We start from the raw sequence: 21,278 nt of genomic DNA, 5'->3' as shown, positions 1-21,278 counted from the left end.
AGTGTAGATGTGCTAGAAGGTGACTTGTGATAGCAAAAGAACAAGAGGAAAGGGCCTCAAGTTGTACCAGGGGAGGTTTAGGTTGAATATTAGGCAAAACTTCTTTACAGAAAAGGTGGTGAGACATTGGCACAGGCTGCCCAGGGAGGTGGTGGAGTCCCCATCCCTGGAGGTGTTCAAGAAATGTGTGGCCATGCCACTTGGGGATATGGTTTGGTGGCCATGGTTGGAGTTAGGTCAATGATTGGACTCAATGATCTTAGAGGGATTTTTCCAAGCAAAACAACTCTATGGTTCTGTGTGGTGCTGAGGGACAGGATTTAGTGGTGACCTGGCAGTGTTCGGTTAACAGTTGGGCTTGATGATCTTAAAGGTCTGTTCCAACCAAAATGATTCTCTGTAGACAGTGAAATATTTGCTCTGGTCCATGGTAAATGCTGCAGGTTCTTCCCCCCACTTCCCTCCCCACATCCTTCTCCTTTCTCCTCTGTGTCCCTCCAACCCCCAGGCAACCTTCAGGCACATCAAGGGGGTCTTAAAAGTCATAACTGCAGGGGTGAAGAAAGAAGTCAAGACAAAAGCAAGTGGCTGATTCAGTAGATAATGTGGGGGGAAGTACTTCTTTCAGTGAAGTTTAACCATTCTATTTGTATAGCTGTAGGGGGACAATAATATTTTTGTTCTGCATTTTATCTTAAACCCACAATTTATTGCAGGGTCAGCATTGTTGTAACCTCTTCTGACATGAAAGAGAAGGTTTGGAATAATTCCTTGAAAAACTCAGTGCTTTCATTTTAGGAATTGTCTTGTCCTCTCCCCAAAAACCCACCAAGAGGTTCAGCAGTTCTTAATCATCAGCAGAAGTTTGGGTTCTTTAGCTCCACATCCATACCTCAGCTGACCGAGGCAATGACCTATGGGTTAAACACAGCCTCTTAATGAGACAAAAGCAGCTTAATTAACACTTTTCATCAAGTTGCTTTCATTTATTTTCATGTGATCCATTTCAGAAAGGTTAAAATATTTTTTCAGGTTTTGAATACCAATGGAAAGCCAACAGGGTTAAAAAGGAGAGCAGACAGCAAGAGGTCCTGAGAGAGATTTTCATCAGAAAGAATTAAATCTCTTTGTGTGTGCCCAAGTATGTGGTTGTATAGAAAACACAAGCAACAAATTGCTTTGTCCAGAAATTAATTTCCTAAGTGCAGAAGGCTACCCAGGGTTTGCTAACTGGAAATTGCTATCAAATTGGGGACAGTTAGAAATCAAAGTGGAATATGTTCAACCTAATGTTTTCTACTCGTTTTCCTCCCTCTTATAGAGGATTACTTTAACCCTTGCGGGAAGAGCTGCTACAAGAAGTAGGAAAAGCTGAGATCTACCAGCATGGTACAACCTGGTTAATGAGACACTACTACCGTGTAGAGCAAGCCAGAAGAAAGGAGAAGCATAGGATGGTTTGGATTGGAAGGGACCTTCAAAATCATCCAGTTCCAGCCCCTTGCCATTAGCAGGGACAGCTTCCACTAGATCAGGTTTGCCCATGGTCTTATCTAATCTGACTTTAACACATCCAGGGAGGGGGAATCCATGATCTCCCTGGGCAACCTGTCCCAGAGTCTCACCGCTTCTAGACACAAGTTTTGTGGGAATCCCACAAATCCTGAGTAAATTGGAGCCATATTCCAAGAGAGAATACTTCAGTAGAGATGATTGCAGCATATGGTCTTGTTGTAGAAGGTGGGAGCAGGTGTCAGTGGAGCCACTTCTCTCCACACCACAATAATTCATCCTGTGCAGTGTGGGATAGGGGAGATGATGATTGAATCATGATGTGCATGGAGAAGTGACTGCTGCTCTCTGCTTTGGGTAAAGATGAAGGAAGCCATGTGGGGAGAATAAAGAGAGGAAGTGATCCTACCTCTCTTATCCTAAGAACTTCATATCCTTGAACATATTGACTAAGAACAGACTGGTCTGAAGGCTATGGTTTTAACATCAAAGATAGAGAGGAAGTGTTTAGAGAGCACATTTTCTGTTGTAGGAGGGAAAAGTGTGTTAAAGGAAAGAATCTGGGACAGGGCTTGGGGAAATCTCTCTCCTTTTTGTGTATTTTCTCCCAAGCGTTTTTGGAAGAGGCTTAGCAGAACCAAACTTCTGAGGGTTTGAGCTGTTTTGACTTTTTCTCCCTGAGCCTAGCTGGATTGCAAACAGGTTACTGAGAGTTGCTGATCAGATAACAACAGACAGGCACATGGATGAAGACTAGGACTGAGGAGTTTTGAGACATCAGAGTAACTACAGTGTTGCTGAACGATGAGGAGGTGGTGCTTGCAATATTAGGGGCTCCTGGGACCTGATTTTCCCCTCTCCTAATGCAACTGAAGTAAGATTAGGAGCAATCCCATCAAAGTGAATACAGAGACTGGAGTCTCTTGTCTTAATCCCCAAAATCATGACATAGTTTAATGGCAAGGTGGCCTTAGGTGGATGGTTGGACTTAATGATCTTAGAGGCCTCTCCCAAACCACACAATTCTATGATTTTATGATTCTAATTTTACATCATAGAATCATAGACTGGGTTGGAAGGGACCTCCAAAGGTCATCCAGTCCAACCCCCTCTGCAGTCAGCAGTGACATTCCCAACTAGATCAGGTTGCCCAGAGCCCTGTTGGGCCTCACCTTGAAGATCTCCAGGGACGGGGCCTCAACCACCTCCCTGGGCAACCTGTTGCAGTGTTCCATTACCCTCATGGTGCAAGAACTTGTTCCTAACATCCAATTTAATCTGCCCTTCTCTAGTTTGAAGCCATTGCCTCTCGTCCTATCGCTGTAGGCCATTGCAAACAGCTTCTCTCTCTATCCTTAAGGTACTGGAAGGTCATTATTAGGTCTCCCCAGAGCCTTCTCTTTTTCAGGCTGAACGTGTCCCCAGCTCCTTCAGCCTGTCTTCACAGCAGAGGTGCTCCACTGTGTGCTCAGGGCCAAACTGGTCTATCACTAAAACCAGGCTGAAGGGAGAGCTGGTAGCACTGACATGCTCTTTGTCCCTCCTCTTCTCTGTGTGTATCTTCACAAAGCTAGATCCTGATGCTTGTTTTGAAATTATTTACATAAGAAAAACTTGTGGCTAATTGGAAGTAAAATGCCAAGCAATGGGAGAAATGTCAGGGACACTTTTTAATGATGCTCTGCAGTGAATATTTATTCAGTCGAGTAGGAGCTGGGGATTTGGAGCAAGCTATAATGATCAGACAGGCTGGGAGGTTGTTATTTTCATTCCACATGTGGTTCTGCCTCCATCCTGCCCCTTCCCATAACACCACTACCAGGGCTCAGCCAGCAAGAGAGTAAAACAAGTAGCACATCCCTCAGAAGAAGGATTTGTCTTCTTGATGTGTCACTAATTAATTAGAACATGCAGACACGAGCCAGCTCCTTGCAAGAGAGCACAGAACATGCAGAGATCATCTCACCTTCACCAGGAAACAAATCAGACCTTTGTGGCCCAGGAAATGATGGTTTCAAGGTTAGTTTTGTGCTTCTGTTCTTACTGTCCCTTGATCTTGTTCAGCAAGTAATATTTGGGCTTCAGTCTTGCCTGCGGTAGCGTGGAAGTCTCAATGGGGCTTCAAGAAAAAGTTAATCTTAAACAAAAACATTTGCTGTGCACAGTGGTGTAAGAAAACAAACCAGTTGATAATGAAGGTCTTATTTCCACCTTATAGGCTGGGCAAATAAGGCAGAAGAGGCTTTTAATGCCTTGCTGAAGGTCAGACCAAATGTAAGGCGGAGAGCTCATTTTATTCCCTCTCACTCCGAGGTCTGTGCCCATGCTGGCCACCACCCCACGCTCTGTAGTCTTCCTCCTCTTTTGCTTCTCTAATATTCTGTGTGATGGAATTCTGTGAAGCTTGGTTGTCCACACTGGGTTGTGATTCAGAGTCTAAACAGTCAAACTCATGTTGAATGGGTTTGAACTGGTGTTGAGCAGGCTCCCAGGCTGGACCCAAGGCCAAGCCTGCAGGTCTCAATACGCTCAGTAAATACAAGTCAAGGGGGGAGAACTTTGACCTCTCTCTCTCTCTCTTGCTTTTCCTCTCCTTGCTTCCTGAATTCCTTCTATGGATGCTTGGTGATTCCTGAGGCTTGTAGCTGAGTTTGTCTAAGTGCTGTCATATGTTCCCCACAGAATCACAGCCTGGTTTGGGTTGGGAGAGACCTTAAAGATCATCTAGCTCCAACCTCCCCACTTCATTTGACTTAAACTTGAAGGTGCTTTTTGCTTGTGTGTATTTCCCATAAGGTGGCCTGGATAGGCTTGCATTTTCCTGTTGCTTCAGTAAGAATCCAATGTTCTCATCAACTAGAGCCATCCACTTTGTATTTCAAATAACACTTTATTTGAACACCTACTTCAGTGCTCTATAAACTACTTTTACATGCAAGAAAATTGGCTGTTACCTGTAAGAGGAAGAATTTTGTTCTGTTTCATTTATTTTAAAAATGTTTGGCTGATGTGGTCAGGAACTGGAACAGGGTTGTCCAGGGAGGTGGTGGAGTCTCCATCCCTGGAGGTGTTCAAGAAACCTGTGGCCATGGCACTTGGGGACATAGTTTAATGGTCATGCATGGTGGTGTTGGGTCAAGAGTTGGACTCAGTGTAGACCTAGATCAAGATGATGCTGTGACATCCTCCAGGTCTGTGTGTGTGGCTCTACAGCAGAGAGAGTCTGGTTCTAATCATACTGCTAAGAAAGGATTGCATTAATTTTGAGACCCAAGAGAGAGTTTGTCTTCCTGCAAACTGAATTATGGTGGGATGTAATTTATACAACATCTATATTATTTATATAGAGAGAGAGACACCCTTGTTACAGGCATTATCATAGGATGCAATTTATACTATATATATATATATATATTAATTTTATTTATTTGTTTCTATAGGCACCCTTGTTACAGGCATTATTGTAGGATGCAATTTAGACAATAGATATATTATTTTTATTTATTTATTTCTATGGACACCCTTGTTACAGGCATTATTGTAGGATGCAATTTATGCAATATATGTATTATTTATATATATATAGAGAGAGAGAGACCCTTGTACAGCATGTACATGGGGTTTACTAACTCTGGGTAAGTATATTGAGTTCTGGAGTTCTGTGCAAAGGTTTCTTTTCACCAGGTTTGAACAAGCTGAGAAAGAAGTACACTAAGCTTAAATTTGCCCAGTTTCTCAACAGAGGAGTCAAAGCATTCCCTGCTTCCAGAGGTCTCAGTGGGTGCTCCCACCCAGCTCCCCTTACCAATGCAAAGGATGATGCTCTGCCCTCACACCAGGTGCTTAGGAAAAGGAATGCGTCTTGAGCTGCTTGATAAACACACTGTGCCCCAGGGCTAGCTTAGCCCAAGGCAGTCATGACACATGCAAGGTTGGATCTAGGTGATGTTAAGGATGGTTAAGCTATGACTCCTTTTCTGGGAAGCTGGCAAATCCAGGTAGTGATTTTTTTGGTGCTGTTCTGTGAGTTGGACAGCTCAAGAGGCATCTGCTCCTAATGCCTCTTAATTTGGGCTTTATTCTTGCATGTCAGCTAATTTGTAACATCTTGGTCCTGATGAGGAGGTTGTAGATAAAAGACACAGAACTTGGACAGGAAAGACCTAAAAGACAAAGCATTCCATAAATGGATAGGGAAGACCTAAAAGACAAAGCATTCCACAAATGGATAGGGAAGACCTAAAAGACAAAAATGCAAAGCCTCTGCCAGTCACTTCATAATTCTGCTGCTTTCTTCTTTCTGGGTTTGTTTTATTTATGGCCATCCTAATTCAAACCCATATTTTAAAGCAACACAAATCAACCCTCTCCACAGGCTCAGCTGCTGCAAGGGGCAGAACGCTGTTTGGCTGCTGCGGGCTGCAGGGCAAAGCCTTCCATGTGCACAATTACCTCTGGCTTGCGTGAGGGGGAGGAGGGTGATTGATCCTTGAGTGACTTGCAATTTATCAGAGATTAGATATGATTCCTCCTGTATCTGATTAACCTTCTCTGTATGATGGCCATCATTTTTTTGCAATGGCAGTAGATTATGCCACACTTGAAAGGACGGATATCAGCCAGTCGCAATCAATAGCCCACAAAAGGTGACACCTGGAATTCACAGGGTCATCTGTAAAGCATGTCACAGGCTGCTCAGGCCTTTGTCACAGACACTGATTTCATTTCAAGCTCCTATGAAATGGAGGGGCTTTTATTTTAGGCTGAAATGCAAAGGGATAGAGGAGGGATGTTTGGGGGTTTGGAGTGTAATCAGGCGCTGCTCCAACGCTGCCATAAAGAGCAAGTACAAATTTCTCTGAGTGACAGATTTGGATTGTCATTTCCAGCCCCCATTACCTATGATTTTCTTTGTCACAATTGTGTGGAGAGAGCTTGATTTGATAAGATTGCACTGTTCTAGTACAAGGGAGGTTAAAATGAAGTATTGTGCCCTCGTGCTATTTAAGTAACACTCTCTGTACTCTCAGTGGAGTGGATATATTTTCATGTATTTTTGTCTCTGGATTTGCTGTAATGGCACAGCCCTCCCCTTCCCCAGTATCTTTCGATGCAGTTCCATTCTGACTGTGTTTCCAGATAGAAATTAACCTTCATTTATTATTCAGCCAGCCAAAGAATGCATATTGGATCTAGTGTGCTGAAATGCAGGCCCCGTGATTGACTGCCTGGAACCTGTCTGGGGAGGTGGGAGGCATTAATTCCTGGGAGGGAGACTCTTACATCAAGTTTAGACAGTTTTCAATCTGTGGGAAGCTCTTTTTCACTGTCAGTTTAGGAAATATGGTAATAACTTGTAGCTCAGCTGCAGTTCAGCTCTGAACTTTGAATGAAGCTAAGGAGGAAGCTGCTGCTCATGAAGGAACCTTCAGCAGCTGGATGGAGAGTTAGGAGTACAGGCACAAGGAACAACAGCTAAACTCTCCCCTTAAAAAAAAAAAACACAACAAACCCTCACCAACAGCAACAGAAAGCAGAGGCTGCCTACAAGGAAGGGGCTCAGGTGATGTGCTGAAGCACTGGCTAAAACTCATTGTGTGTCCCCGCACCGCTGCCGTTCCCATGGGGCAAGATTGAAGCCAAGGAAACTGCAAGATAAGAATCCTCCTTCAGGAAGGCAATTTTAGTGTGCCCTAAATGCCCAGCTCAGACATTTGTACTGCTGAATCAGAGTCTCTGCTCTTGCAGGAAAGGTCAGACCTTCCACCCTTCTCCTTTCCTTGATCCCTGTTGAATACGTGGCCACGACTCGCTGTGCTTGTGGCCAGAGATTGGTGCTGCCTGATTACACAGAATCATAGAACCACTCAGATTGCAACAAGCCTTTAAAGATCATTGAGCCTGACCGTTATCCAACTCTGCCATGGTGCTAAACCATGTCCCTCAGCATCTACTGAACATGAGCCAGCAATGTGCCCAGGTGGCCAGGAGAGCCAATGGCATCCTGGCCTGGATCAGGAATAGTGTAGCCAGCAGGACAAGGGAGGTTATTCTTCCCCTGTAATCAGCACTGCTCAGGCCACACCTTGAGTCCTGTGGCCAGTTCTGGGCTCCTCAATTCAAGAGAGATGTTAAGGTACTGGAAGGTGTCCAGAGAAGGGTAACAAAGCTGGGGAGGGGCCTGGAACACAAACCCTGTGAGGAGATGCTGAGGGATCTGGGGGTGTTTAGCCTGGAGAAGAGGAGGCTCAGGGCAGACCTCATTGCTGTCTACAACTACCTGAAGGGAGACTGTAGCCAGGTGGGGGTTGGTCTCTTCTTCCAGGCAACCAGCACCAGAACAAGAGGACACAGTCTCAAGCTGTGCCAGGGGAGGTCTAGGCTGGATGTTAGGAGGAAGTTCTTCACAGAGAGGGTGATTGCCCATTGGAATGTGCTGCCCAGGGAGGTGGTGGAGTCACCATCCCTGGAGATGTTCAAGAGGAGACTGGATGAGGCACTTAGTGCCATGGTCTGGTTGATTGGCTAGGGCTGGGTGCTAGGTTGGACTGGATGATCTTGGAGGTCTCTTCCAACCTGGTTGATTATATGATTCTATTCTATGATTCTACTCAGCTTGACTCAGTGTGCTTGCAGAGGGAAGTGTTAGGACCCAAAGTGGCTCAGTGGCACATCATATCCAGACCATGAGGATATTTCATGGAAAGCTCTAGATCACCAGCCACATACCTGCCTAAAAGCAGAGAAGTGACTTGAGCCCACTTCAGACCTAAATCCTCTTTTCTGAACTGTGATAGCAGCCCTTTCACTTCTAATAAGATTACATTTTGTTAGGCTGAGCTAGCACAGTACCCACCAGAGGATACTGCAAGTGCTGCAAAGTTTTCTGTTAAGAAATTTTCATTACAAACCAGATACTTGTCTGGAATATACGGAAAAGCAGAGTAAAAGGCATGTGCCTGCTCCTGAAAGCCTATCTGAGACTCAGCACAGCTCATGTCTATGATACTATAAAGACCAAATCTTCTCAATACTTTCCCCCTTTCATTTTAATCTTTATTTTGAATATCTTAATTTTTGGCTCCATAAAGTACTCAATGAATCTGCCCTCTCCTACCAGGGCAGGCTGAGGGAGCTGGAGTTGTTCAGCCTGGAGGAGAGAAGGCTCCAGGGAGACCTGAGTGGCCCTGAGGGGGGCTGCAAGAAGGCTGCAGAGGGACTGTTTGCAGAGTCCTGTAGTGAGAGGATGAGAGGCAATGGATTGAAATGAGAGAAGAGCAGATTTAGATTGAATGTTAGGAGCAAGTTCTGCACCATGAGGGTAATGGAGCACTGGAACAGGTTGCCTAGGGAGGTGGTGGAGGCCCCATCCCTGGAGACATTCAAAGTCAGGCTTGACAAGGCTCTGAGCAACCTGATCTAGTGGGGGATGACCCTGCTGACTGCAGAGGGGTTGGACTGAATGAGCTTTGGAGGTCCCTTCTAACCCAACCCATTCTATGGTTCTGTGATTCTAAGACAGCTATAATGTCCTATGTGTTTAGTTGTTCACTGGTTAGTGATTTCTTTAGTTCAGGGTTGTATTTTCCTCTCTTCACCATTTCTCACAGTATCTGATGGTGCTCAGAGCACTAAGAGCTCTCAGAATTTTGCTAGTTGGGTCTCAGAGGCTTTTATCCTTATGGTCTTGGGTAAATGTTTTGTTCACAGATAGAAGAGAAATAGGTGTTAGAGCACATCTAAGTATTCAACTGTTGGACTTGGATTCTTTGGTTGCCCATAGAAAACAGATGATTCCACCTCTGAGATTGATTTTTATTATCTGCAAACACTCCTTGCTTTGAAATCAATACAATGGTGTCAAATGTCATTGCAAAACAGAGGCAATTGATCTGCAATGCATTTATTAACTCCCTCTGAAAAAAGGCAAAATGAAAACACTAAACATGCTGACATTCCAAAAGAAAAAAAAAGAAAGAGGATGAGTGAGTCCTGAGTTATAGCTCACCTCCCAGAAAATCCTATTTAAAATTATCTTCTTTTTATCCAGAGAAGGGAAAAAAAAACCACAAACAAAACACAACAACCCAGAGTTGGATCTTTAACATTAACACTAATGAGTGTTCAAGAGAATTAGTTAATCAGATGGTTAATCAAACTTGAAACTACAGCTCTGCTGCCTAGGTCCACAGAAGGAATACCAGCAAGGAGAATGGGACTTGAGCCCAGGGAAGGGCAGCTCTGTGCCTTGTGCCTTAGGCTGGATGCAGCTCCCTGTGCTTGGCACCGCTCGCCTTTGTCTTAGCTGCTTGTTTGAAGCATCTGGTAATTGAACATAAACTCTTGCACTTGAGCATTCATGCTTGAACCTGAAATTACCTTGTCAGCCACACTGCCTTTCATTAAGCAGCTAACAGATGCCCTGGCATGCCCCTATCACACTGCATGATGCAGAGAGTCAAAGCCTCGTGTGCTGAAACGACTTTGGTCTAGACAGTCTCCTCTTGCCCAGCCTGGAATCAGTGTCCTCCTCCCTGCAGTCACTTTGAGCTGCATGCTGCATTTAACTCAGATGTGCCCTCTGACTGTCACAGGTGGGATATTAATATTCCTTATCTACTTGAAGCAAACATACATATCCCTCACCAAAAAAACAAGCACTGCTCTTTGTTTCTCCCAGCTAAGCAGCCAGCCCATGTTTCTCCTGCCTGTTGCTGTTCTCACTGCCTGATTTGTGTCCTTCTGCAATACTTTCTCCTCCAAAGCCAGCAATATTTACAACAGATTTTCCCTTTCTAGGCAAAACAGTAAAGGGGAGAAGGAGGATCTCTTCCACAATTCCCATTAGTTTCTGTTAGCCAAATCCAGAAGCATGGAAGTGCAAACAAATGGAGGATAAAGTGAAATGGGCAAGGCTGGAAGAAGAAATTTCACTTTGAGGGTGGCAGAGCCCTGGAGCAGGCTGCCCAGAGAGGTTGTGGAGTCTCCTTGTGTGGAGAGCTTCCAACCCCAGCTGGGCCATTGTGATCCTGGGCAAGCTGCTGTGGGTGACCCTGCTTTAGTAGGGGGGTTGGACTGGAGGATCTTCAGAGGTCCCTTCCAACCTCCACCATGCTGGGATGCTGTGAAAAAGCCTTTGCAACCTCATGGAAATTTCCCCATATAAGAATAGTCTGAAGGCACAGCTAACTTTTGGGGAGAATTCTGATGTCTTCAGTATTTAACCCTGCACAAATATGCCAAAACCTGAGTATTCCTTTGTCTCCATTCCCCTTTTTCCCTTCTGCTTTGTGTCAGGATAGATGCTTAAATAACCATGTAGCTTTTAGGGGTATGGGTTTCAGAAGCCAGCAGTGGCAATGCTGACATGATCTCTTTTTGGTTTTCTTTTTTGTTTTTTAATCTGAGACGCTCAAATTCCACTGATTTAGGGCCAGCAACTGGAGCTGTATCTCCTGAGCATGTTACAGTTCATCCCTTTATTATAGGAAAATACTCTTTGCTCCTACAGCAGCTAGGGCTGGCAAAGCACAGCTCAGTGTTTACTGAGTACTTTGAGAGCCTTAACAGAAAGGCTCTGTGGTTATTAACACCGCTGAATCCTTTCCCAGCAGAGCAAAGTACTCAGCCTCCCACAGAATCCCAGCATCCCAGCGTGGTGGGGATTGGAAGAAACCTCCAGAGATCATCCAGTCCAACCCCTCTGCTAAAGCAGGGCACCCACAGCAGCTTGCCCAGGAGCACAATGCCCAGCTGGGCTTGGAAGCTCTCCACACAAGGAGACTCCACAACCTCTCTGGGCAGTCTGCTCCAGGCCTCCAGCACCCTCAAAGAAGTTTCTCCTCCTGTTCAGATGGAACCTCCTGGGTTCCAGTTTGTGCCTACTGCCCTTTGTCCTGGGCATCACACACAAGAGTCTGGCCCCAACCTCTCTGGCCAGCAACTGATCCCCATTGCTCAGATCCCTTCTGGGGCTGCTCTTCTTCAGGCTAAAGAGGCTCTTCCCAAGCTCCCCAAGTGAACCAAACTGGAAATGAGCACAACTGCAAATGAGATGTCAAGTAACCATCTAACAGAAACAGCTCTGTCTGTCTCTAGGTGGGGAAAACCCCTGCAGTCAGCTGAAATCTTGCTGATGGGCACAACATAAGTGACATCGCTTCTCTCTTTGCCCTGGTCCTCTTCTATCATTCCAGAGATATTCACATGCTCTGAACTGATGAGCAGAGGGCTGGAGCTGCTCTGCTATGGAGACAGACTGAGAGAGTTGGGGCTGTTCACTCTGGAGAAGAGAAGGCTCCAAGGAGACCTTCTTGTGACCTTCCAGTATCCGAAGGGGCTACAGAAAAGCTGGGGAGGGACTTTTTAGGGTGTCAGGTAATGATAGGACTGGGGGGGGATGGGACAAAACTAGAAATGGGGAGATTCATATTGGATGTTAGGAAGAAATTCTTCCCCATGAGGGTGGTGAGACACTGGCACAGGTTGCCCAGGGAGGTGGTGGAAGCCTCATCCCTGGAGGTTTTTGCAGCCAGGCTGGATGTGGCTGTGAGCAACCTGCTGTAGTGTGAGGTGTCCCTGTCCATGGCAGGGGGGTTGGAACTGGCTGATCCTTGTGGTCCCTTGCAACCCTGACAATTCTATGATTCTATGATATTTTTTTTTTTCCCATAAGAAAAATGCCTCATACTTGAGTGCCAGCCTCTGGTTCGTTTTATGTCCCTTGTGTGTGTCACACCCCTGTGGATGGTGTCCCTGCTGTGCCATGCCCTGCGGATCGATGCCACGCAGCCCAGCGCTGCGGGAGCTTCACGAAGCAAATGCAGCCATGCAAAGCTGTTTATCCTAAACAAGTAATCCTTCCTAATGGACACCCAATCATCAGGAAATCAGGGGTGGGCTGGGTTTCTTCTCAGACTGGGTAATTGTTACCCTCAGAGCGTGCCCCTGCCGATGCCTGCAGCCTGCTGGTTCCTGCAGCTCGGAAATGCTTCACAGCTTCCCGAAATGAACGGCGGAGCGCCGGCAGCACTAACAGCTAATGACAGGCTCACTTCAGCAGGGAACGAGGGACACAGCCAGGCAATTACAGCCTGGCTGCAGATGGGAAGTGCTGCTCAGCTCCCTTTCTGCTCACAAACTGGAAGCTAGCAAGAGAACCTGGTTTAAACCCTCTGCTAATAGAAAGCGTTTGGGCGGCCAGGAACGCACCGAAATCTCTGCAATGTGCTGCAGCCAGAAAATGAAGGGGTGGGAGGCAGGAGAAAAACAGGTAAGGGAGGGATCTCTGGAGAGATTCCAAACCCTCCTGGGCAGCCTGTTGTGGGTGACCCTGCTTTAGCAGGGGGGTGGACTGGATGATCCCCAAAGGTCCGGTCCAGACCCCACTAAGCTGGGATTCTGTGACAGCTCAGGGAGTCTCAGCACAGCCTGTTAGTGAGGCCAGGGCTGATGACATCTAGAGCTGTCCCCTGTGGAAGTGCAGGTCTGCTCCAGTTGAGGACCATCCCTGTGCTGCTCAAACCATCTCAGCTCCAGTGACACCCTGCAACCTCAGCTGCTCTGTGCCCTGCCAACCCAGCTGGCATGCAGGGAAAGCTGCCCATGAAACTACAGAGTGCCATCTCTGTCACACAAGGAGTGCTCCTGAAAATGCCAGCACCACAGGAAGGCTGAGAGGGAGCTTCCCTGCTTCCCTGAGCCTTCAGTGACACCTACAGACAACCACCAAGCAGTCTGCTGTGTCCCAGCACAGGCTGGAAGTCCAGCCCTGCTCCTGGGCTATGAGGCTCTCAGGGCTCCTCAAGGAAGGTCTCCAGCAGCAAAGCCAAGCCCAGGTCAGTGTCTGCTGTCCCTGCATTTGCTCTAATTTCAGGACACCTCCTGAATGTGTTAGCATCACAGTGTGGTTTTTTTTTTTTTTTTTCTCTCACTGTTTATCATTTAAGGCTAAGAAAATGATTATTTCACCTCCTGGTGACAGAAGGTTTCTCATCCCCTGAGAGCATCCCCACAAGCATGCAGCATTCACTTCTTTCTCCTCTCAAAACCTCTCCTTAGTGAACTTTCTCAGAGCTGAGCTGGACCAGTTGGGCTTGATTCTGCCTGTTCTTTCTGCAGGAGAGCTGGGAAATGCCAGGCACCTCTGCTTCCTTCTCTGGTGGGCTCAGAAAGCAGGGGCCAGCTGAGGGCTGATGTTACTGCTAGCAATTCTCACCCTTTATCTGCAGCTGAAGGCTTTTCTTTTTTAAACACTGTCTCAAAAAAGCACTAAAGCAGAATATCACCAAAATCACTTTTAAAATTAACTGCCCTTGACATCTAAGGAGAGTAACATGGACTTAGATGGGTCAGGACAGTAACAGAGCATTAAAATCAGCTCTCCTGCAGTATCTGTCTCCCTAGATTTCTTCTCTTGCCTTGCAAGAGAATAAATAAAGGAGTAGCCAGCTTGGAGGGGGGGGAGGGGGGGCAGGGAGGGAACCAAACACCACAATATTTTTGTTGTTATCATTATTATTACTATTGACTTGATGATGCTAACCAACACCATTTTGGGATCATTAAAGCACTCCCCATCATTTCAGAGTGCCTGATGTTACAGGGTTTGAAACTGCAAAACCTAATAATTCAGCTTGTCCCCTGGATGCCTGTGGCCAAACTGTGCCCACACTCAATCCTCAGCTGGCTTCTGGATAACCTTGGTCCATTTGCTGCTCTGCTAAGGGTGTTAAAGGGAGGGATGGGTTTGGTTTTCAGCTTTGCCAGCCTGAGAAGAGATGGGTAAGTGTTCTCCTGGGGTGATTTGTAGAGTGCATTGCTGGAGCTCGCTCTCCTGCTGAGCATGGCTTGGGTCAGAGCCATCCTTGCATGTCATTTGTCACTGAGCTGTACCAGCAATTCCCAGAATTGACTCAGATGCTCTTAAAGAATTTTTTTCAACCTAAATACCCCAAACACCATTCCTGGGGTGTCCAGCTGTTACAGAATATTTTTGTGGTATAGAGGAGGATGTATTTGTATTGTACAGAGGGGGATATATTTCTATTGTATACAGGAGAATATATTTGTATTGTATAGAGGAGAATATATTTGTTTTGGTATAGGTAATGTATTTGTTTCTAGAGAGAATATATTTGTTTTATAGAGAGAATATATTTGTTTTATGGAGAGACTATATGTGTATTCTATGGCTAACAGATTAGAAAATATCCTGGATAAGCTTGAGAAGTGTGCCCCTGGGAACCCCAACAATGCCAGTGCAAGGTCCTGCACTTGGGTCAGGGCAATCCTTGGTATCAGTCCAGGCTTGGGGGATAAAGGGATGGAGAGCAGCCCTGTGGAGAAGGACTTGGTGTTACTGCTGGATAAAAATCCTAGAATCACAGAATTCCTTAGGTTGGAGAAGACCTTTAAGATTGAGTACAAAAGCTGGACATGAGCTGTCAACGTGCAGTCACAGCTCAGACCCAGCCAAGCCTGGGACTGATCCCCAGCAGTGTGGGTAGAAGGTGGAGGGAGGGGATTCTGCCCCTCTGCTGCACTCTGCTGAGACCCAGCTGGGGCCAGCTCTGGAGTCCTCAGCACAGCACAGCACAGATAGAGACCTGTTGGAGCAGAGCCAGAGGAGGCCACAGCAATGTTGGCAGGGTTGGAAGCCCTCTGCTTTGAGGCCAGGCTGGGAGAGTTGGGCTTCATCCTGGTGAAGAGGAGGCTCCAGGGAGACCTTCTGGTGACCCTTCAGTGTTACAGGGCTGATCAGAAAGCTAGGGACAAAGTTTTGAGCAGGATCTGTTGTGACAGGACAAAGGGTGATGGTTTGAACTAAAGGAGGGAGATTTAGATGAGAGAGAAGGAAGAAATCTTTTGCATTGAGGGCAGTGAGATCCTGGCCCAGGTTTTCCCAGTGAGGTGGTGGATTCCCCATCACTGGAAGCATTCCAGGTTGGGTTGTTTTGGTCTCTGAGCAGCCTGCTCTAGTTGCAGATGTCCCTGCTGAGTGCAGGGGGGGTTGGACTGGATGACCTTTACAGGTCCCTTCCAACCCAGCTGTTCTATGGCTCCATGGTTCTCAATTGCAATGCTGCTTGACATGACTGGATCAAGACCTGGGGGCCTGATTTTTGGAGACACCAAGCACTGGCAGCTCCTACAGCACTCAGAAGGGCTGTGGAAAGCAGATCTTTAGCAAACATCTTTTTAATTCTTTAGTTTTTCTAAACTGTAAGCATTGCAGCAGGAAGAGTCAGATTTATGGTGCAGACTTCTCACCTCTCACAGACAAGTGGCTGTGGAGGCAAGGGTTAGCTGCAGCAAAAGCTCACTGCTGACACTTGTTACGGACCACAGCTTACATAGCTCTCTGCAGGACTCATGTGGGACAGCTCAGGGCTTTGTGGGAGTCACCCCACTTCATCTCAGTCAAGTCCTTCATAAATATTTCATAGGGGCTTTGAGCATGGCAGGGGATGAACTTGTGATGCTGAAAGGGATTTCGGGGATTGTGTGCCTGAGCTCCAGCAGGGGCCAGGCATTTCTGTAGCATCCTGAGCTTGGGGTGCTCCAGGTCTTGAGTTTCAGTGACTGTAAAATCTTGGTTCATCAGTTATACAGAAGCAATGCCATAAGTTTAGGCAGCAATTAAACATGATTTCAGTAACTTACACAACTTAGATCTAAGAAATTCCAAGCACTTTACTTGTATTGACTAAGGAAGCTACTGAGGGTCTGCTTAGAGTTACTCTCCTTTCATAGATTCACAGAATGGTTTGGGTTGGAATGGACCTTAAAGATCATCCAGTTCCAAGCCCCCTGCCTTTGGTAGGGATACCCTCAGCTACCCTGGATTGCTTAAATCCTCATCCAGCCTGGCTTTGACCACCTTCAGGGAGAGGGCATCCATGATCTCCCTGGGCAACCTGTTCCAGTGTCTCCCTACCCTCACTGCAAAGAATTTCCTCCTAATCTCCAGTCTAAATCTGTCCTCCTCAAGCTTCAATCCATTCCCTCTCCTCCTATCACTACTATTTTATTAAAAGTTAACCCAAAATATAGACCCTAATACAGCCAAGTCCCTGAGGACTTGAGCTGAAGCCTTTACAGTCAGTAATGAAATCTCTTTCCCCACCTCCTGCATGCTTTTGGTGAGATCTATGAAAACCCAGGACCAGCTTCTTTGCATGCCCTGAATTTTGGTGAGCAGTTCTGCTAAGTGAGTATCTTTGTGGCCATATCCTTTTGATTTTAGCAGAAAATTAAGCAGTTGGCCAACAGTCTGTGGGAGAGTTAAGATTTTGGGTTCATATACCAGAGGATGACTTCTTTAGGAAGAAATTCTTCCCTATGAAGGTGGTAAGACACTGGCACAGGTTGCCCAGGGAGGTGGTGGAAGCCTCATTCCTGGAAGTTTTTAAGGCCAGGCTGGATGTGGCTGTGAGCAGCCTGCTCTAGTGTGAGGTGTCCCTGCCCGTGGCAAGGAGCTTGGAACTGGATGATCCTTGAGGTCCCTTCCAACCCTGGCAATTCTATGATTCTAAAAGCTCATAGTATTTTTGCATGACAGCTGTGCAGAGGAGACTTGGAACAGGCAAAAATATCTACCCAGATATGATTTCCAGACTTTCAGTCTTGTTATTAAACCATTTTTTTTTAACTTTTCCTTTCCTCTGAGGCCCTGTAGAGGGGGGGGGGAAATCACTGCATTTTTGTCACCAGAAATGAAAGACAAATGTTAACTTTGGAGGCAGAGGGAATTCACAGGCACAGGTGAGGAGCTGAAGTCTGCATAATGTGTCGTGGCTCATCGTTCTGTATCACCATTTTGCTGCTCCTGCACGACTGAAGTGACAAACAGCTCCAGATGTGAGTAAGGGATTAGTCCTGGAGCCTGAGGTGGTGCTGGTCTGTGATGCTGCCCACATTTATCAGGCGGAACTTGCTTCATCACAGGCACCACACAGGTCTGGGGGCTTCCCTTGGCAAGTGTCATGTCTGTGTCCTTTCTCATCACTCTTCTGCTCCACTTCCACAAAATATTTGCTCAGTTCTTGTTCAACAGGTCAGTGACATCTTGAGTAAGAACACAGAGGTCCTAAAAGTGAGTCTGACCTACTAACTGAGTCAGTCTGACCTACTAACTTGCCCAAACCTGCACATCAGGCAGAAGAGTTACTACAACCAGAGCCAGACCCCTTCCATCCAACATTACTACAGGACTTGGCTTCTTGGGGCAGATCTTTGGTTTCCATGGTGTGAAAGGTTTGGTTCATATCACTCATTTGTATTTATTCTTGGGGGTTCTTTCTTCTTCAAAGAGGATTTCATTTAGGAAGAACAAACCAGTTGGTTTGATGACCATGGTGTGCAATGTGTGACTGTGACACAAGTCTCTGAAGTAAGAAGATTCCAATGAAATGATCTCTGGTGTCCAAGCTTTTCCTAACCAGGCCTTGTAGAGCTCTTGCACCCTCTTCCAGCCTTTTCTTTTCTCCTTGCTCATCAGGATGGTGACTAGAAGAGGATCCTGGAGGACATACTAATGATGTTTCAATCTATCAGTAAGAGGAAGGTATCAGAGGGTAGAATCACAGAATCCTAGAATGGCTTAGGTTGGAAGGGACCTTAGAGATCACCTACTCCAACCTCCCCACATCAAGGACCTTCATAAGTGATCACTGCAAACCTTTCAAGTTCTGATGGCGATGCTGCACTCATGGTAGAGCTCTTAGGACCTTTCCCATCTCTGCATGTCTCTCCATTTCCCAGCAGGAGAAGATTAATGCTTTTCTTTCCCCCTTCTCTCTCCCTTCCTCCCTCCCTGCCTTCGTTCTGGTTGTCGTTTGTAGATCCCACGCGGGTCATGGTGTCCCCGTTCAGCATGGATGTCACTGTTGGAGAGAGCATTGTCCTGCCTTGCCAGGTGTCTCATGATCACTCCCTGGACATCATGTTTACCTGGTCATTTAATGGACACCTGATAGACTTTGAAAAAGATGGGGACCACTTTGAAAGAGTTGGAGGAGTAAGTATTAATACTAAAGTAATCCCCTCAGGGTAATAAAAGTAAGGGAGATGGGAAAGGGCTACTACTGGAAGGAATGGGCTTGACTGATTTAATAGTAGGAGATGCTAGCTGATGTCTTCTGGGCTGAGAAGCTGGAAGTTGCCAATTTACTTCTTCATTGTAGCTGGTGTTGAATTATTATCATTTCTTAATGGCATGGCTGCTCCCACAAAGGAGGCACTCAGTTGCATGCCAGAGGACCTACAATAGGTTTCCTCATTGCAACAAAACTGCCTTCTCACTCAAGAAAGAAGTTTTTCCTCTGGCTGGAACAGTTTGTGTCCTCCTCTTGTGACCACAGGCTTAGAATAAGCATTTTTCCCTCTGCAACCACCACCCAAGGTCACAGAAGCCATTTGTTTTTCCTGGCAATGTCACCTTAGTGTCTTTGGGGTGGTTAGTTATGGGAATCCCACTCAGCACCCCCTGACAGCACAGCCTTCTGCAATGTCCAGACAATTGGGTACATGAAGCTTGAACAGTCTTTGGTCATGGAAATCTGGTAGCTAGGAGAAGAGTTAGGTGGGAAATAATGGTTAGACCACACATTAGATACAGCCCTGCCCACCACTGTTGTTCAGGACTATGAGCAAGTGGCAGGTAGAGGGAAGAAAAGGGGGAAGAGGTAGGAGGGAAGCCCAAAAGGCCAATCACATCCTAGGCTGCCTCAAAAGAAGCCTGGGCAACAGATGGACAGAGGTGATTTGGTCACTGTGCTCTGCTGAGACCTCATCTAGAGTCCAGCTCCAAGCCCCCAACACAAGAAGGACATAGACCTGATGGAGAGGGTCCAGAGGAGGCCACAAAGAAAATCAGAGGCCTGGAGCACCTCTGCTATGAAGACAGGCTGACGGAGCTGGGGCTGTTCAGCATGGAGAGGAGAAGGTTCCCCTTCTCCACAGCAAGACCTTAGAGCTGCATTTCAGTATCTGAAGGGGACCTGCAGGAGGGCTGGGGAGCAACTGTTCAGATGTGGTGATAGGATGAGGGACAATGGTTTGAAACTGGAGCAGGGCAGATTTAGGTTGCACATTGGAAGGAAGTTCTGCACATTGAGAGTGGTGAGACACTGGAACAGGCTGCCCAGGGATGTGTCTGAGGTCCTGTCCCTGGAGACATTCAAGACCAGACTCGATGTAGCCCCGAGCAACCTGCTCTAGTTGGAGGTGTCCCTGCTGACTGCTGGGGGTTGGCCAAGATGACCTTTGAGGGTCCCTCCCAACCCAGTGCAACCTGTGAGTTACTTATCTTGATCAGGAGAGGAGAAAATCTGCTCTGGTCTTTTGTCTCTGCTCAAACCAAGCCTCCATGGAGCACAGCAGTAGCTCCAACTCTTCCTGAAGACTGAATCCAATCAGGCTGCAAAGCTAAAACCCCACAAACTTTATTAACATTCTTCAGTCAGAAAAAAGCCCCAATCTCAAGGTTACTCTGAGAGTTCCAATGCACCCAAGGCTTTGTGTCTGAAGAAGAAATCAGAGAGAGATTTCAGCTTCCTCTACATCCAGAAACCTAATTAGTTCTATTCAACAGTTAATCAGACATGCACTTGGCATTTGGAAAACAAATTACTGCTGTTAGGTGATGCAAGATTTCCTCAGAGAGAGCTGTTCTCCTGCTCCTCAGCACCAGGCAATCCAAATGCTGGCCTGAAAGCAAAGCTGTGACACCACTTAGATGCCTCAGCACTTGGGCTGGCTTTCACTTATGGAACAGCTGTAGACACAACTTGGGCATCATCACAGAGGCTATAAATTGGATAGCCAGAGAGGGACAGGAGGAATGGGAGCAAACCTGCCCTACATAAGCTGTGTCACTTTGTTTTAACGGGGAAACTGCTCACCAGATCCAAACCAGGGCTCCCTGGACCCTGGTAGGAGCCATCCTTTCAGAACCAGTCCCACTCTCCTCTTCAAGGCAGACTCACATCATTTTAATAGGCCAGGGCTTGCCTTACTTAGTGTTTTCATCAGCAGTGTAAAGTAAATCCATTAGTCACAGTGTCCTTCATGTGATAATGATGCTTAGCACTCATTAAAAAGTGATTGTAACCACTTTTCCCTCCTTTATCAGCAGGATTCAGCTGGTGATTTGATGATCAGAAGCATCCAGCTGAAGCATGCTGGGAAATATGTCTGCATGGTGCAAACAAGTGTGGACAAGCTATCAGCTGCTGCAGACCTGATTGTAAGAGGTATTTGGATTTTCTTACTGTTGTTGTTGTAAAATTTCCCTTCCTCTTTCCTATCTTCTGCTGCAGGTAGGAGAGTTCCTGAGCTCAGGGTTGTTCCCTGGGATCCCAGCATCTTGTCATTAATCTATCAAATAAGCTCTGAGTACCCAGTGGGGCTCAGAGTGTTTTCAAACAGCACATAGAGAGGTTTTTTCATAGAGTCAATTTTGGTTTGGAAGAGACTTTTAAGATCACCAAGTCCAACCATTAACCCAGCACTGCCAGGTCACCCCTAAATCATGTCCCTCAGCACCACATCTACACAGCTTTGGAACTCCTGCAGGGCTGGGGGCTCCCCCACTGCCCTGGGCAGCTTGTTCCAGAGCTTGACAACCCTTTGTGGGAAGAAATTGTTTCTCAAGTCCAACCTTAAGCATCCATGGTGCAATTTGAGGCTGTTGACTCTCCTCCTGTCACTTGTTCTTGGGAGAAGAGTCCAACTCCTACCTTGCAACAACCTCCTTTCAGAGA

The 21,278-nt window shown here is 46.5% G+C and overlaps 1 protein-coding gene across 1 annotated transcript in view; it reads left to right on the top strand.

Moving 5' to 3' along the window:
* Positions 1-21,278, top strand: part of CNTN4 (contactin 4) — a 161,650-nt gene that overhangs the window by 120,621 nt on the left and 19,751 nt on the right. Inside the window, exons 11-12 of the mRNA XM_054387607.1 lie at positions 18,357-18,532; positions 20,651-20,768. Coding sequence (XP_054243582.1) covers positions 18,357-18,532; positions 20,651-20,768 — 294 coding nt within the window. The remainder of the gene's footprint in view (positions 1-18,356; positions 18,533-20,650; positions 20,769-21,278) is intronic.

Source organism: Indicator indicator, chromosome 15 (assembly GCF_027791375.1).
Source record: "Indicator indicator isolate 239-I01 chromosome 15, UM_Iind_1.1, whole genome shotgun sequence".
Classification (NCBI taxonomy): domain Eukaryota; kingdom Metazoa; phylum Chordata; class Aves; order Piciformes; family Indicatoridae; genus Indicator; species Indicator indicator.
The sequence above is the reverse complement of the archived record's forward strand: the minus strand, read 5'-3'. Positions and strand labels throughout refer to the sequence as shown.